The sequence below is a fragment of the Osmerus mordax genome, chromosome 7, assembly GCF_038355195.1.
Source record: "Osmerus mordax isolate fOsmMor3 chromosome 7, fOsmMor3.pri, whole genome shotgun sequence".
NCBI lineage: Eukaryota > Metazoa > Chordata > Actinopteri > Osmeriformes > Osmeridae > Osmerus > Osmerus mordax.
This window is the reverse complement of record NC_090056.1, coordinates 1,469,221-1,486,260: the sequence shown is the minus strand read 5'-3', so window position 1 is coordinate 1,486,260 and position 17,040 is coordinate 1,469,221. Positions and strand designations below refer to the sequence as shown.

General features: G+C 41.4%; 1 protein-coding gene across 1 annotated transcript in view; it reads left to right on the top strand.

Moving 5' to 3' along the window:
* Positions 1-17,040, top strand: part of LOC136945817 (1,4-alpha-glucan-branching enzyme-like) — a 157,921-nt gene that overhangs the window by 78,320 nt on the left and 62,561 nt on the right. Inside the window, exons 7-10 of the mRNA XM_067239891.1 lie at positions 1,731-1,940; positions 10,103-10,218; positions 10,536-10,663; positions 11,037-11,135. Of these exons, the coding sequence (XP_067095992.1) occupies positions 1,731-1,940; positions 10,103-10,218; positions 10,536-10,663; positions 11,037-11,135 (553 nt within the window). The remainder of the gene's footprint in view (positions 1-1,730; positions 1,941-10,102; positions 10,219-10,535; positions 10,664-11,036; positions 11,136-17,040) is intronic.

Genomic DNA, 17,040 nt, shown 5'->3' with positions numbered 1-17,040 from the left:
TGTGTGACGCTACTCCCTAACGGGTTAAGAGGTCCGAAAAAGGTAGGGTCATTTGAGCTCTAGGGGGCGCTACAATAGGCAAAACTGTGTTTTGACCAATAACTGTTGATTTGTTTGTCGAATTTAAGTGATTCCTATGTCTCGTGATATCTTAGGAGATCCCGTGTCTGACGCATGTTAACGCATGATACCAGACGAATTGATGAGGCCGCCATTTTGAATGAATGAAACTTTTTTCCCTACTCCTACACAATGTATCCAATATTCACCAGATTTGGCACAGATTATCTTCAGACCACAATCACCTTGACATGTCAAAATAGGACTTAATTACAGCTGTTGGGGCAACAATTTTGGCCAAATCTGACCACGCATGCCACAGGAGAAACGGCTTACTTTGTGTATACAGTAACTGTACACAGCAATTCCCAGCGCTGAAAATGGCTCACTGGGATAAGACGGACTCCTTTGAAGTGCAAGGTCATAGGTTCGAACCCAGACACGGTCATCAAGCATGTCATGATACTGGTTTATCTGTTTAGTGAAACCAGGTATGCCACAGTAGCTGTCTAACAGTATAATGGTAATGATCATGTTTCATTCTCAGGGGATCTATACTCAAGAAGAGTCAGATTTATTGTGCTTTGTAGATGTGTCCTCTAACCTCTAGGGGGGCGATCCCGTGTCTGACACATGTTAACTTGTGATACCAGCCGAATTGATGCCGCCATTTTGAATGAATTAATAAAACGTTTTGTTCACTCCTACAAAATGTATCAAATATTCACCAAATTTGGGACAGATTATCTTCAGACCACAATCACCTTGACATGTCAAAATAGGACTGAATTACAGCTGTTTAAACTTGGGCCAAATCGGACAACCGCTTGCCACAGGAAAAACTGCTAATATTTTTACCCAGTAACTGAACTGTGATTTGCAGCACTGAGAATCGCTCACTAGGATAAGTTGGTGTCCTGGCAACGGCAACGTCAGAAGTTTGAATCCAGCCAAAGCCGACGAGCTTGTCATGTCTCTGATTCTCTGTTTAGTGAGACTGTAAACCACTGCAAAGGAAGCCAGGTACACCGCAGTCGCTAGTTACCTGTAGTCAAGCTACAAGCTATAGTCAATGCAATCCTCACACAAACTATCAAAATGATTTTAGATTTTCAAAACTGTTTGTCCGGTACAGCCAATCGAAATCGGCAGCAGAGCCGCCAAACAGAAAGTTGTGTCGTATCTCAGCAAATCTTTGATGGATTCACGCCAAACTTTCTGCATGTACTTGGAACACTCTTCTGAGGATGTCGAAAGTTTCTTCTGGGTCATCTGACCTGCTTGGCCACCCCATTGCTGCTTGCAGCTATATTTCCTAAGTGCTGTTGTACTCCCGGAACAAGTGCGTCTTGAGCATTTTCTTGAAGGTGGGGAGACAGTCAGTGTCCCTGATGGAGGTGGGGAGTTGATTCCACCATTGGGGGGCCAGACAGGAGAAGAGTTTGTGTTGGGACCGGGCGCTCATTGTTTTGTTGTTCTGTGCTATGTAATATTGTAGTTGAGATACTGTCGTTTTTGCACTGTAAAGAACTGTGTAATCCTTGATTTGCTGCACTTTTTATATACTCCTTAGATAAAAGATCCTGTTAAATGAATAAATGAATAAAATGTAAGTCACCCTTCATGAGGTGTCTGTGGGTGTGTGCGTGCGTTTGTGTCTGTGTCCACAGTCGCTATGGCACACCAGATGAGTTAAAGCAGCTGATTGACGTGGCCCACTCCCTGGGCATTGTCGTGCTGCTTGATGTGGTCCACAGCCATGCCTCCAAGAACACAGAGGACGGCTTGAACCACTTTGATGGATCAGACTCATGCTTTTTCCATGCACCACCCCGGGGAGACCACAGCCTATGGGACAGCCGCCTCTTCAACTATGCCAGGTAATGTCTGTCTATCAGGCCTGATCCATATGATCACCCAGTACTAGTACAACCTGTTGTTTATTGACGACTACTGTACATCTTTCATCCTGTCTTCTGATCAGTGTTGGGGTAACGTGTTACAGAGTAATGTTAGAGTACTCCAATTACTTTTTTGTTGTAACAAGTAACATAACATGTATGTTTTGCAATTCAAGTATTGTTATTTAGTTACATTTTTGTTTACGGTTACAGTGAAAATTGTAAACAATGTCACGAGTGGTCAACGAACACAAATTATAAGAAACATTATACATAATTCCTACCCCATTCATCGCCTCAAAAACCGAATTGCTTTCTTAAGCATTCTACCTCCACCGAAAGGCTAACATTTGTAGCCTGTATCACATTGCGTCCTTCCTTTTCGCCCTTTTGTCCTCCTTTTTGACCCTTGCTGCCCACCATCGCAATTTACCACTCGCGTAGGCTTTCAGATGCCAAAAAGACCTCCTTCAAACCTACGTGGAGTTAAGACCTCCACTTTGCCTTTAAGAGCAGCAAAGATCAATATCATACCCTTCTGTAAGCTCTGTCGCATTGATATAGACGTGAGTAGTACTAGTAGGGGGAAAGGGGCTTCGGAGCGGCATGCCTGCGCTACGCAATAGCACAAGGATAATGCTAGTTCCACCGGGCACTCTTCATTAACATCATTTTTTGCTCCGAACACAACACACAACAACAGCGGATGATAAAACAACTGCTGCTGAGCTGACCAAAGTATATATTTTAATTTATATTACAATTTAAATAGTTTGGGTAATGATACTGTCTTATTTTCTTATTTATCTTTTGACTAAACTTGTCTCACCAAAGACAACACAAAATCAGTGCCCCCCCCCCCCCCCCCCCCCCTCCCGGTCAACAACTTTTTGGGATTGTCCTCCCTTTTTATCCTTTGTCCTCCTTTTTGGACACAAGTGTCCTCCTTTTCAGGGTCATGCTTCTGGTCACCCTAGTTGCAAGGAGCACTTAATAACAATTATCAAAAGCATTCCATTAGTTTGAAAGATAAGGACAGTGACACTAATGCAGAACCCACTGTATTTTCTTTTGCAAACAACCAGTTTGTTTACAGTAAAGCTACACCATCCCAGAGAGGGTGCTATAGAGCTACTTTTTTTTACTTGATATAGTGTGCCTGTCCGATGAGTCTTGCTTACAGCAAGGTCGTTCTAGTGGTCTGTTACAGTAAAGAACCAAAGCATTGGGCCTATTGGGGGAGAAAGTAAGTACCATGCTCATCATTCTGGTTCTCAGAAACCACAGACCCATGCAGGACTAGGGCTCAATCCTTTAGATAAATCGTCGGCTCACAGGTCAACAAGAGTAAGAGCTCTTAGTAGGAGCTGTTAAATGAAATCCTTTCCATTCTTATCCCCAACACCTACTCACATAAGAGCAAAACAGGCCTTCAGATATGATAGAAATCTGAGGGTTAGGGTCTTTTAAAAATGTATAGCGTGTTTGCTTCCCTAATATTTATGGGTAATTTGTTCCATGGTTTTGGGGCATAATTGACAAAGGCCGCATCACCAATCTTCTTGTGACTGCTTCTGGTGACCTCTAATAGGCCTGCATTTGATGATCGCAGTGTTCTAGCTGGTGTGTAGTTTATAAGAGAGTTAGCAATGTAGCTTGGTCCTTGTCCTTGTAGAGCTTTGTATGTGAGGAAAAGGACCTTAAAGTCAATTCTGAAGGTAACAGGGAGCCAGTGTAAAGTAGCTAGGACAGGACTAATGTGTTCTCTCCTTTTAGTTTTGGTTAATAATCTGGTTGCAGAATTTTGAATGAGCTGTAGTCTTTCAGTGGTTTTCTTGGGAAGACCAGTGAAAAGTGCGTTACAGTAGTCCAGCCGGCTGGATTTAAAAGCATGAATTAACTTCTCTGCATCATTTTGGTTTATGAATGGTCGTACCGTTTCTATATTCCTCAGGTGAAAGAAAGCTGTTTTTGGTCACTTTATTAATGTGAGAGTTGAAATTCAAATCTGAGTCCAGGATTACACCGAGACTTGTCACCTCTGGTTTAAGATAACATATAAAGAGAAAAAAGTTATGGACCTAAGCAGCTTCCTTGAGCAACCCTGTAGCCGTTCTCATGTATCTTAGACCTATGGTCTCCTAAACTAACATAAAACTTCCTTCCTGTGATATATGATTTCATCCAGTTCTATACACTATCCGTGAACCCAATAAGCTTTTCCAGTCTATTGATTAGGATGTCGTGATCAATGGTATCAAATGCTGCACTGAGATCTAACGGGATAAGGATAAAGACTTTATTTGCATCAGAGTTTAGTCTGAGGTCGCTAATTATTTTGGTGAGAGCAGTTTCAGTACTATGATATTTCCTGAAACCTGACTGTGAGACTTCCAGTATGTTATTTTTTTCAAGAAAATAATTTAATTGGACTAATACTATCTTTTCCAGTACTTTACTAATAAATGGAAGGTTTGATATTGGTCTGTAATTTGCAAGTAGACTGTTATCCAATTTGGATTTCTTCAATAGGGGCTTTACAACAGCTCTTTTGAAGGCATCTGGGAAGACGCCAGTTCTAAGGGATGTGTTTATAATCTCTAGCACCGGACCTGAGACACTATCAAACACTCGCTTAAAGAATGTTGTGGGTATAGGATCAATATCTGAGGTTGTGGAGTTAGATTCGCTGACTATTTTGGAAAGTTCACTTAGTGTGATACATGTAAATGTGCTCATGGTTATGTTGCAGAATCTACTGATGTCAGTTTCATCCCCACTATTAATAATACTAGCTCTGATCAAAGTTATTTTGTTCTTGAACAACAAAGCAAGCTCTTCACATTTAACTGCTTAGGATGGAGGGAGGGCAAGGACAGTGTTTAGCAGCTGGTCAATGGTGGAGAAAAGAACTCTGGAATTTCTGGCATTTTCTGTAATAATGTTGGGAGAAATATTCTCTCCTTGCTAGACGGATGGTTTTGTTATAGGTGGTTAATGTATCTTTGTAGATATTGTAGTGGATAGTGATCTTTGTTTTCCTCCATTTTCTCTCTGCTGCACGGCATTTTCTTTTCGTTTCACTTTCTTTTTTTTTTCTCAGCCATGGGGAGGTTCTGCTTGTGGACTTCTTTTTGGTTTTCAGTGGTGCAACAGAGTCTAACACAGATAATAGTGCATCATTGAGGTTCTCTACCATTTAATTCAGAGAGCATTCATGATTAGTTGGCTCATATAGAGCAAATTGTTCAGAAAATGTCATCATAGCTCTATCGTTTATGTCTTCTTTGGACTAAGAATTCTGTGTTTTTTGTTAGGATAATTTCCACATTAAAAAGTATACAATGGTCTGAAAAGGGTAGATCAGTTATTGAAATATTATTGATGTTTAGTCCAGTTGTTATTACTAGATCTAGTGTGTTTCCGTGCCGGTGTGTTGGGTCTGTTATGTGTTGAGTTAGGTCGAAACTGTCGAGGAGATTTAAGAGCTCAATAGTTCTTGGGTTTGCTTTTTTATTTACTTGGATATTTAAGTCTCTGTTTAAAACTACTTTGTCATATCTAGTGACACATAGTGATAATAGTTCCGAGAATTCTTGTATGAATATCGGCGAGTGCTTGGGTGGCTTATATATAATAACAAAAAGTATTGATTCGGTTTTGAGCTCTATAGCAAGATATTCAATTGATGTAAATTCACCTAGCTCAGTAATTTTGAACAACAGTTTAGATGAGAAAATAGCTGCGACACCTCCACGTTTTTGATGATTTCCTAGAAACTTGGTGAAAGCTGTAATCGGGCGGACACGCTTCTATCAAAGTTGGGAGGTTGTTTGGGATGCGTCAGTCAGTTTAGACACAACAGGGATAGGGAGAGAAACTTGATTTGTGGTCAGGAGCACGTGACTGATGTTTGCTGTTAGTAGTCGAGACCCTCTACGCTTTGGGTGGAGTCCTTCAGCTTGAAAACGTTCTTCACAGTTCCAGAACACATTGAAATTGTCGATTAATCTCAGTTTGTGTGCCAAACAGACTGATGCCAACCATGTGTTGAAAGATAGGAGTCGACTGAAGGCTTCTTTTCCTCTGCGAAAACATGCAATCGGTCCACTGATGAATACATCTTGATATCTGTTGTGTGCTCAGTAGCTGGGTGAAATGTTTTTTAAGTATCTCAGTGCCAGTTTTTTTGTGCAGGATATCAAACGAGCCAGTGTGGATGATAATCTTGGGGTTTTTTGGTTTATTGTTGAGGATTGTTTGTACCTTCTTCGACAGATGTGTTGCTAAGACAAATATTTTCTGTCTTTGCCAGTTTAACATGTGCTGTCATGGCATCTCCGATCAAGATAGTGGCCATCTGTGGTGTTGTGTTTGCATTTCCAACATTTGCCTTATCAGTAGCTACGGAGCCAGTTTTTAGGTTATTTGGGTTAGCACTGATAGCACCTTGTGCTGGACCAAGGTTAGCCACTGTGTCAGTGCTAGCAGTAGATTCTATAGGGCTAGTGCTAGCAGTGTTAGCTCCTCTAAGTGCTAATGGGCTAGTCTTAGTATACCTTAGTTCTTGATAATCCTGTGATATTGTTGTCTGATTAGGCTTGATGGAGGGTCGAATAGCGTCCCGAGTGGTCCGAGAGGGGCTCGGTTTTGGATTTGCATTTGTGTGGTAGCTACCATCATGGTGTGTCGGCTATCCGGGCCCTTCATGTTTGTTAGCTGCGTTGCTAGCACTCCTGTGTCTCTTCGCCTTGGATTCCACACACAATGGGGGAGAGAGAGTTCCCAGTGGTTTGAATCTATTTCTGAGTGGGACAGGAGGAGAGGTGATACGAGAAGAGTTTCTGCCTCGCTTTTTTTGCTTGGTACCAGTCCCATCTCCGATAAAGGTAGAAGCGGCGCTAGGCCTCTTTGGCTTGGCGCCGAGAGCAGGCCATAACTCATCTCTCCACTGGCTGGTGGAGAGAAAGCCGGTTCCAATGGTGGCTCAATAGTCGATAGCTTAGCCTCCGGGTTAGGTAGCATGGAATCTAAAAAGTCTTCGGTCTCTCTGATATTTAAGAGGGTTCTGTCTCTCAGATCCAGTTCGGCTATCCTCTGAGTAAGTTTTTTGCAGTTGTTGCAAGCCATAGTTCTACAGGGAACAAGCTTTAGCTTGCTTGCCTGTGGTCAGTCTGGGAGAGTGGCCAAAAATACTTCTGTCCTCCTTGGTCTTCAGTCCCTCAGGTTGTACCTGTTTGTGGTTGTGGTCGATCCACTTTGCCTTTATCAGAAATACTTGATTCTGAGTAAGATCATCAAAAAATATCCAAATGATTGAAACTTCAGAGCACTTCTCCGTGAATGCGACTGCTCTCCCTATGTCCTTGAGGTAGTCATTTGATGCTATACAACTATAAACTGTATAGTTTTTACCAAAAATTTGAATGTAACTTGTTGTGGAAAATTCTTTAATCAAATCGCAAAATAACATTTAAATGACTTTGGAATACCTATTTATAAAACAAACTACTGAACACAGAACACAATTATCAAAAGACATGCAAACATCAGACAATACACAGAAAACCATCCGGCCTTGGAAATAAAGACATTCTAATCCGACATTAAATTTCAACAATCATGTTAATAGCTAAATCTGTTATCTCAAACTGCTGGGGCCTCATGTATAAACGTTGCATACGCACAAAAAGCTTGCGTACGCTGGTTTTCACACACACTTTGGGATGTATAAAGATTTACTTGACGTGAGAATGTACGGGCCGTCACGGAAAGTTTTGAGCAGACGTGAAGTATCCTGTGCCGAAAATCACCGAACATTACAAAATAAAGTTTCCACTACTACATTTATGACGTTGACTATTCAAAAAACATAAAAATAAAAGTTTGATCATTAATGTGGATGATCACATCAAAATGCCAAAACCCAAGACGGGAAATGCCACAACTCGTTTCTTCATTTAAAGTTTTACATCGGACCATTTCTTCTTAATTTCTGCCATGGTCCGGTTCTCTGAACCCACATCATTTATGGCCCTATAATAATAATAATGATTTGATTTGTAACGCACTTTACATTTAGCTAAATCTCAAAGTGCTACAGGTTAAAAACAAGAAAGGGCGCAAATAGTGACAGTTTTCCACTCCGCCGACTTTCTTTTGTCGCTAATACCTGATGACAGGCCGAAAAACAGGACACATTTTCTCGCGTCCACCTCTGTTGTCAGAACCTCGATCTCACAGTCACCGTATTTCTTCGAATAAACGCTGCAGCGTTTATTAACCTGTTTACGCTACTGTTTCGCCCGCGTTACAAAAATGCTGCCCCCCCCTTCCTCAGTTACGACGCACTAAATTCTAACAAATATATTTTTTAGACGCTACACATGTTATACATCATTGGAAAGCTACGATTCTTGTGCTTCCATTGAAATAAACCAATTCAAGATCAAGTCGCAATAGCAAGCAAAGTCAACGTCTTTTTCCGGTGAACATTCCTTCAACAATGCCAAAGAAAAAAGTTTTACTCACCCTAAGTGGTTCAAATAGGTTCAGGTGTGCAAATCATGCCATCAAAACTTGATCTGCTTACAGTCCCAAGGGTTCAAAGTATCTAACCATGTAAAGTAATTCGTCCAAATACAATGTTTTACGTTCATGAATAGCCATTATCCTTTGTTTCATTATGCAAGTTAGCCGATAGAAGAAACAACTTGTTCACATAAAAGTGTTCTTTTCTCCGGTTAGCAACGGAGTATTTACAATATGAAGGCATCAAAATGTCCGTTGAACCCTCCCCTTTTGATTGACACCTTGTTTGACCCAATATGAGCTTCCATGTTCCGTTGACAGCCCTCTAAAGCCAACTAGGTCTATGCGTCCTGCCCCCCCCCCCCCCCCCCCCACACTCGTTCTAAACAAATTTCTCGAACTGGCTTCGACTGGCTCTGAAATTAGCTCGTTAGCCTTGTAGCTGACAGCTAGCTGAAAATGCCAATACCTCATTTGTATGTGTCTGTGGAGCCTTCAAAATAACAGTCGATTGCGCAATATCGTTGACAGAATCAGTGTTCTTTGTGCGCCAATCCTTGGAATCAGATAAAGCACTCCAATGTGTTCATGCTTCAGTTTTTGTGTTTCAGTAATACTAATTAGGGATTTAGCTATTATATATGATAGTTCTAAGTACCACCTTTCATTAGAGATAACAATTATGTTATTTGACCTTGGTTACAAAGGGTCATTTTGGAGTCTCCAAAAGGCCCTTTTAGAAAATGCCTGGATGTACTCTTATAAAAACATGTGTCAAATATGAATATATTGTGGTATTATGTTTGACTTTTGATTTGAATTGGGTAAGGCTTCAACCTGTGGTCCAATTTAGTCTTCCAGCTAATACCTACCACCTCTAGGCCTCTTCAGGCCTCTGTTTTAAAAACAAAATCTAGGCGGAAATAGAAATGTTCACTTTCCTTGTGTTCAAGCTTCTATTACTCAACACTAGTAGGACTGACAGGGGTCCTGACAACAGGGGACATAACTTCAGAGTGTCAGCTTTCAAAAGAGATCATTTACATGCATGTACTCCAAATGGTTCAAGAAAAGCTTCCAATTTACTTTGGGTATGCTGTTTAGGCGTTTTTAGGCACATTTAACAGGAATCTTAAAATAACGTTCATTTTTGGTGCAGTGTTTATTCGAGGGCGGCGTTTATTTGAAGAAATACGGTAATTCAGACAAAGAAATGACCTCAGGAGCGCATTTATAGTCCATCTGCATATTCATTTATGGGAGGAGGCAAGGCGGGGTCAGTGGCTCGTTCACGTGCGGTCAATTTCACATTGATTGTGATTTATAAAGGAAAGGTGCGCAGGACATGGCGTACGACCGGTTTTATACATGTGAATATTTCTGTGCGTAGGTACTTTTCGAGTTTTGGCCGTACGCCATCTTCTGGTATGAAAGCTGCGCAATCCTTTATACATGAGGCCCCTGGTCTTCGGGTAGTGCAGCAGGGTTCAGTGAGGATATGCTGTTTTTCTCCCAGTTCATCTATGAAACCTCATCATGTGTGAATATTTGACAGTCACAACTGTTTTGTTTGTTTGACCTTTAAATCCTGTATGTTTTCACATCTCTAGCTGGGAAGTACTGCGATTTTTGTTGTCTAATCTGCGCTGGTGGATGGAGGAGTATCGTTTCGATGGTTTTAGGTTTGATGGGGTCACGTCCATGCTTTACCACCACCATGGCATAGGTAATACTGTATCTGTGAACTTGGTTTGTAATATGTGTGGATCTGTTGTATACATGTCTGTAGTGCATTCCTTATTTTTTCATACTGGATCTGTAATATATACTCCTTTGTCTACATTATGTAGGTTATCTAAATACAGTTCCTTTCCATCTTTTTATTTGAGACTTATACACACAGATTTGGACTTAGATGTTGTCACTTCTCTACAGGGTTTGATCCCATTGGATTTCTAGGGTGGGTGTTAGTTCCTCTCAGCGATAGAGCTTATAAGAGATCAGTTACCTTTTGTCCTTTGCATGTTGAACCTCTCACTTTAGGCACTGGGTTTTCTGGGGACTACTCGGAGTACTTCGGCCTTCAAGTGGATGAAGACTCCCTTGTCTATCTAATGCTTGCCAACCACATTTTGCATACTCTCTACCCTGACTGCATCACCATTGCAGAGGTAAAGCTGTGAAATCCTGCTTACCTCCTCCACACAGCCACAACACTCTCTAGGTATATTTTACACCAGTCCTAAGCCAGACAAACACAATGCATTTAATCACTCTTCAGTGACACTCCCCCCAAATCCATCATTAATTAAATCACTTGTTATTATACTTATTACTGTATTAACGGCTTACATCAGTTTTGATCTGTGATTAAATCGTAAAACGTGATATTGTCCATCAGTAGTTATGGCTGGTGGAGTGACATATAAGATATTATCTGTTTGATGGACAGATCCTGCCAATGCCATGGTTCACTAGTGTGGAGGGAAACAACTCTCACTGTACTCCAATTGACTGAATTGTGAGAATGTTGTTTTCTTCTAGGATGTGTCAGGGATGCCAGCTCTGTGCCGGACTGTGGCAGAGGGCGGTTTGGGGTTTGACTATCGCCTGGCCATGGCCATCCCAGACAAGTGGATCCAGGTGAGAATCTCCATGTCCACCAGGCTGTTAGCTTGGGCTCCAATCATTGTCTATAGGCTGTTATTGGGTTATCTGTTGATACTGTATTCAGTGTAGACTGAAGAATGCACAAGAGAAAGTGAAGGTTGTGATTGTGTAGTGCCATTGCCACTTGATAATGGAACAAATAAAGAACAATTACTGAAAAGAAAGAAGCTGACAAAGATACGTTGTTCCCTCCTGAGATTCTATATCTTCCAAGGTCCAAAGGAACTTCTTCGAAATGGTTATTCAATTTCTCAAAAGAATTTGTTTGTCAGTATCATTTTACCTCTGTCTCATACATAACCTGCTCTGGAGCAGATTATGTGGGCTGCATACGTTTCAGTGGTAACGTACCTTGGTAAAAGGAGAACCACCAAAGTGACATTGAAAGCCCAGTGTCCAACCTGACATTACTTTGCTAATCCCAAATTCTGCTTTTCAGGCCTATAGTATATAGTTTAAATACTATGGTTTAAAATCGTCATTTCACAATGATTCAACTATTATTATTCATTTGTTACAATAAACAATTACAGACAAATGCTTGCCCACCAACACTGAGCCATCATTAAATTGACTTGTTAAGAATCCTAATATTTGATTGGTTAGAAGGTCATGCAACCAAGAGATGCGAGCACACACGGTAAAGGGAGAATCAGACAAAGTCTTAAATGTGTTTTGTCCATGAGAGAAGATGAGTTTTGATAGCATATGTGACACGCTCTTGTGAAAAGGGGCAGTTTTCAGCCAATGTCATTTCTATTTTTTTACAGATTGTGAAAGTGCAGACTGTGAGATTTAAAATTACATACATTTGAAATCTGAATATGTGTTTAACACCAAGTATTTTTGTACTCACTACATTGCACTGTACCTGGCCCGATTATGGTTCAAGTTATGTTTTAAATTGTTAGTGCAATTTGCATCTTCCGAAAACAGCCTGAAAGATGTAGCCTTATTACGGTTTACCAGGTCAAACAAAGACAAATTCATGCTATGCACAATGCAATTCCCGAAATTAGCCAATTAATTCTATTAAATCCCTGGATGTGGGCTAAAACAAGCCTATAGGTTTTGTCATAGATGACAAAAATGTACGCAGAACACACAGAACGCATGCTTGAAATTTGACACAACTACTTGTGAAACATTATATTTAAGGGTACTTGACTCGAGACCAAATCTGCTGATTCACTACTCGATTAGGAGGGGGGATGGGATCGTACTTTGTTAAGACAAAACGTGCCTCTGTGAATCTGTCCTTTATTTCCGTATTATTAGTCGGTGATTATTCCATTAGAGCATTTGTTGTCTAGCATTCATCAAAATGTAATTTGTTGGCTAAAGGATGTCACACACATTGCGGGTTAGACTGCAGTTGGTCTATAAATGCGTTGCCGACATTGACAACATTTTATAGTCGGCTGACTGATCGCATTGTTGTCCTCAGTCAAAAGTATAAACACACAGGGACATCATCAATGGTCTAACTAGATCCAGTTATACTGGCCAAACATGTAATGTTCTTCATTTATTGTCAGGATACGGTCCAAGTATTGAAAGAAAATTGCCATGTGTCATTTGTTTGGAAGAACTTGGCGATACCCTTCCAAAAAAGAAGTATATTAAAGTAAACACTTTTAGTTAACTTTTGATATACTTTTAAGAAGTATGCTTTGAAAATAGTTCACTTTTGATATACTTTTAAGAAGTATACTTAGAAAATAGTTCACTTTTGATATACTTTTAAGAAGTATGCTTAGAAACAGAAAAATGTTATACATTTCTTCTGGAGTAGGATGTACGTTTTATATTATTATACAGCAAAAACAGTCAAAATACTTGTAATGTACAAAGTACATTACAGGTTAAATTTTTTAGATCCATCTTGTATATTTCTAATTATTCATGTCTAGGAAAATCTATTATGCATTGCACATTCAATCTTTTTTGGTACTGAAGCTGTAACCTTAATTACTGCCCCAAAAAATTGAAGCCCTATACTCTTATACTAATAATTATCAATGTGTATTGGAAAAAACAAAAAAGCTACTTGAGAAAGAAGCAGACAGAAGGGTTGCATTATGCATTTGAAGGTTATACTGTCAAACTGACTGAAGAATGAAATAACGACTTGAAAAAATGAAGATAGCGTGGCTAATTGGCTGGTCAATTCCCATGATGCAAGGCGATAAAAAGTGTTAAAATTTGCTGATAAGTTTTCCGTTTGTTCAAAATACAAATGTAACTTCTTGAATTTCGCTTTTTTAAATGTGTCTGCTTAGAATGTAGTGTTTTGTTGCGTGGTAATTGGGTGTGCTCAAGCCTTCGGCGAGAGCACAACCATTGTTCTCTCACATACATATTATTATTTTTCTTTATTTTCCCACCCCTAAGGATCTGTCAATATTTGGACTACATAGACAACGTCGGTGTCAAAAGTTTCGTCTTGGTAGCGATTGAGTTGCTTGTATTTTTATTTGTGTTCCGTTGCACGGTTTAGGATGAAATTACGTTTTTATGGCAAAAAGTGCCTTGTGTCAACAAAGGAAACTCAGTGTCAACTTCACAACGTCAGCACACGTTAGCAACGACGCATGGATACGTGTATAGATGTGCTGTTGCACAGCGAGTATCGTATCGTGGCATGGTGTACTAGCAGCATCATACATGTACATTTAAGCAAATCAAGACTTGCATGTACAGTAAGTAATGTCACATTAAAGAATGTATTTAAACTAGTGGTGGGCCGTTATCGGCGTTAATGCACGTTAATGCGCTGTGACTCTTATCGATGAACGATAAAAAAAATATCGCCGTTAATCTATTCTCAAAGCTGGGTTGGGAGCTGGGTTTATACTACGCAAGCTATGATGACTTTCACCTTGATATTTTAGCGCGGATGTATACCTAGCCGAATTGCACTGTAGGGGGCGAGAACCAGTCTTCGAACCTGTGTGTATGCCTTGTGTATGAAATTATCACATCAAACGTGACGTGCTAACATGGATGCAGCTATGAAGCCGCCTGGTTTGCTTCAGGGAAAATGTATTTTTAAGAAGCTTCCCAATGGAAACCTCGACAAGACTAAGGTTGTTTGCACCTTGTGCTAAGCGGAATTAGTTTACTGTAGGAGTTCTTCCAGTCTCAAATACCACCTAAACGCAAAGCATCCCTCAGCTAATGCGGAAGATGCCGGGCCAAGCACTAATGTAGCGCAAGGGAAGAGTCGTCGTCAAACTACGATGTTCGAGTGCAACCGAAGCAAGCCCGTCAGCACAGCTCTCTCAGCCAAGCTAACTAATCTAATAAACAGTTAATAAACACAAGTACATCTTATTGAACATAATTTATTTTCATCACCAATTATCATAGTAGAACAGCTTTCTCAAGCAGCTTGCGATGCATTTTGGAAACAGGAGATGAGCTCCTGGTCTAATGTGCCACCTGGCTTGAGAAACCCGTTCTCAAAGACTTACTTTTAGTAATTATTTGCGTAGCACACATATTCTGAATGCCTTCGGCGGAATTCAAATGAGCCATTTTAATCTAGATTAATCTAGATTAACGCCAAGATTACAGTGAGATTAATCTAGATAAAAAAAAAAAATCTATGCCCACCACTAATTTAAACTCAAGCTTGTGTGGTGCGTCGCTGGCTTCAGTGCCACAGCCTAAACTTTATGTCAAAAGAAACGTTCTCCTTTCCGGCGCTTTCAAACAATACCCTCACCAGAGCCCGTCTACGGAGAGCCTGTCCACTCCCTATTAAGCCCCATTGTACCGAATTTTGTTGCAGTTCCATCAGAGTTCCACTGGGAGTGATTGCGTTCGAGTGCAAAATGAATGGGAGACTATGGAGCTATGGGAGAAATACTGCTGGTGACAACGTTGTTACAGTAGCTTGTTTCAAAGGGGGTTCTTAACCCTTGTGTTATCTTCGAGTCATTGTGACCCACCATCGTATTGCGACAACTTTACCGCATACAAAAACAAACTGAAGCATTTTCTTTTAACCGTTGGGCTGTCTCAGACCCCCCACATTGCGAAGGTTAAAAGAAAATTATTTGTTTTTGTATTGGGTAAAATTGTGTAAACACAACAATGGTTCGTTATGCCTTTGGGTCATGTGACCCGAAGGCAGCACAAGGGTTAATGAATTATGCAATATGAGATCCAAGATGGCGCCGATGATGGCTGCCTCGGTCGTTAGGTGCGATCTTTTTTGTCTTGTTTTGTCTGTTAATTCAGTGTTCTGCCAAGATTTCCGGGGTTCTCTAACTAGAGAAGTACTTCTAAACATCAGGACTACAACTCCTGTGGATTTATTTCCCACTTTTCTGCTTCCAGCGGCGGAATTAGTGGGAATTATAGTCAAAGCCACCCTCGGCTTTGTCCTAGCAGCGAAGCGCCGTAGGAGAGGCAAACGAGCCGGTGCTCTGGTGCGACTCCGTCGGCGTGGGGCACGCACAGCGTTACCGGGGATATTTCTCTCCAACGTGCGTTCACTGAGCAACAAACTGGATGAACTTCAGCTACTGGTGTGGAAAAACAGAGACTTTCATTCATCTTCCGTTTTGTGCTTTACGGAGACATGGCTGAGTGAACTGATCCCAGACTCTGCGCTACAGTTAGCAGGTTTCAAACTGCTGAGAGCGGATCGTGACCCTGTGCTCTCTGGCAAAACGAAAGGCGGTGGTATTTGTTTTTACATTAACGGTGGCTGGTGTGAAGATGTGACAGTGATTCTGCAGCACTGTTCTCCTGATCTGGAATCATTTTTTATTAACTGTAGATCTTTTTACTCGCCACAAGAGTTTGCATCATTCATTCTGGTTGGCGTCTACATGCCTCCGCAGGCTAGCGTCAACGAGGCTCAACGTGTGCTCGCCAGCCAGATACTGAGTGTGGAGCATGAAAATCCGGATTCCTTGGTTATTGTGCTAGGCGACTTTAACAAAGGCAATCTCACTCAAGAACTCCCAAAATATAGACAATTCATCAAATGCCCTACCAGAGAAGGAAACACCTTGGATCACTGCTACTCTACAATCAGCAAAGCATACCATGCGGTCCCCCGAGCACCACTGGGTCACTCTGACCACGCCATGGTCCACCTGATTCCTGCATACAGGCAGAAGCTAAAGCGCTGTAAGCCTGCTGTGAGGACATCAAAACAGTGGACCAGTGAAGCTATGGAGGATCTGCGGGCGTGCTTGGACTGCACTGACTGGGACATGTTCACGACTGCTACCAATAGTCTGGATGAGCTCACAGAGGCTGTGACATCATACATCAGCTTCTGTGAGGACTGCTGTATACCAACACGCACCAGGGTAAGCTACAACAACGACAAACCCTGGTTTACAGCTAAACTCAGAAGGTTGAGGTCAGAGAAAGAGGCCGCGTTTAGGAGTGGGGACAAAGACAGTTTCAAGGAGTCGAAGAACAGGTTTAGCAAGGCGGTGAGGGAGGCTAAACGACTGTACTCAGAGAGGCTAAAACACCAATTCTCTGCAAACGACTCTGCTTCTGTCTGGAGAGGGCTCAGGCAAATTACCAACTACAAGCCCAGAGCCCCCCACTCCACTAACGACTCCCGCCTGGCCAACGACCTGAATGAGTTCTACTGCAGATTTGAAAGACAATTGGACAGTCTTGAACTACCCCTTCCCACCCAGGAGGCCTCCCACCTCTGTGATCCACCTGCAGGTGGATCACAGACTTCCTGTCTGACAGGAAGCAGTGCGTTAAGCTGGGAACACAAGTCTCTGACTCCCGGTCCATCAGCACCGGATCACCTCAGGGCTGCGTCCTTTCTCCTCTGCTCTTCTCCCTGTACACCAACAGTTGCACCTCCAGTCATCCGTCCGTCAAACTC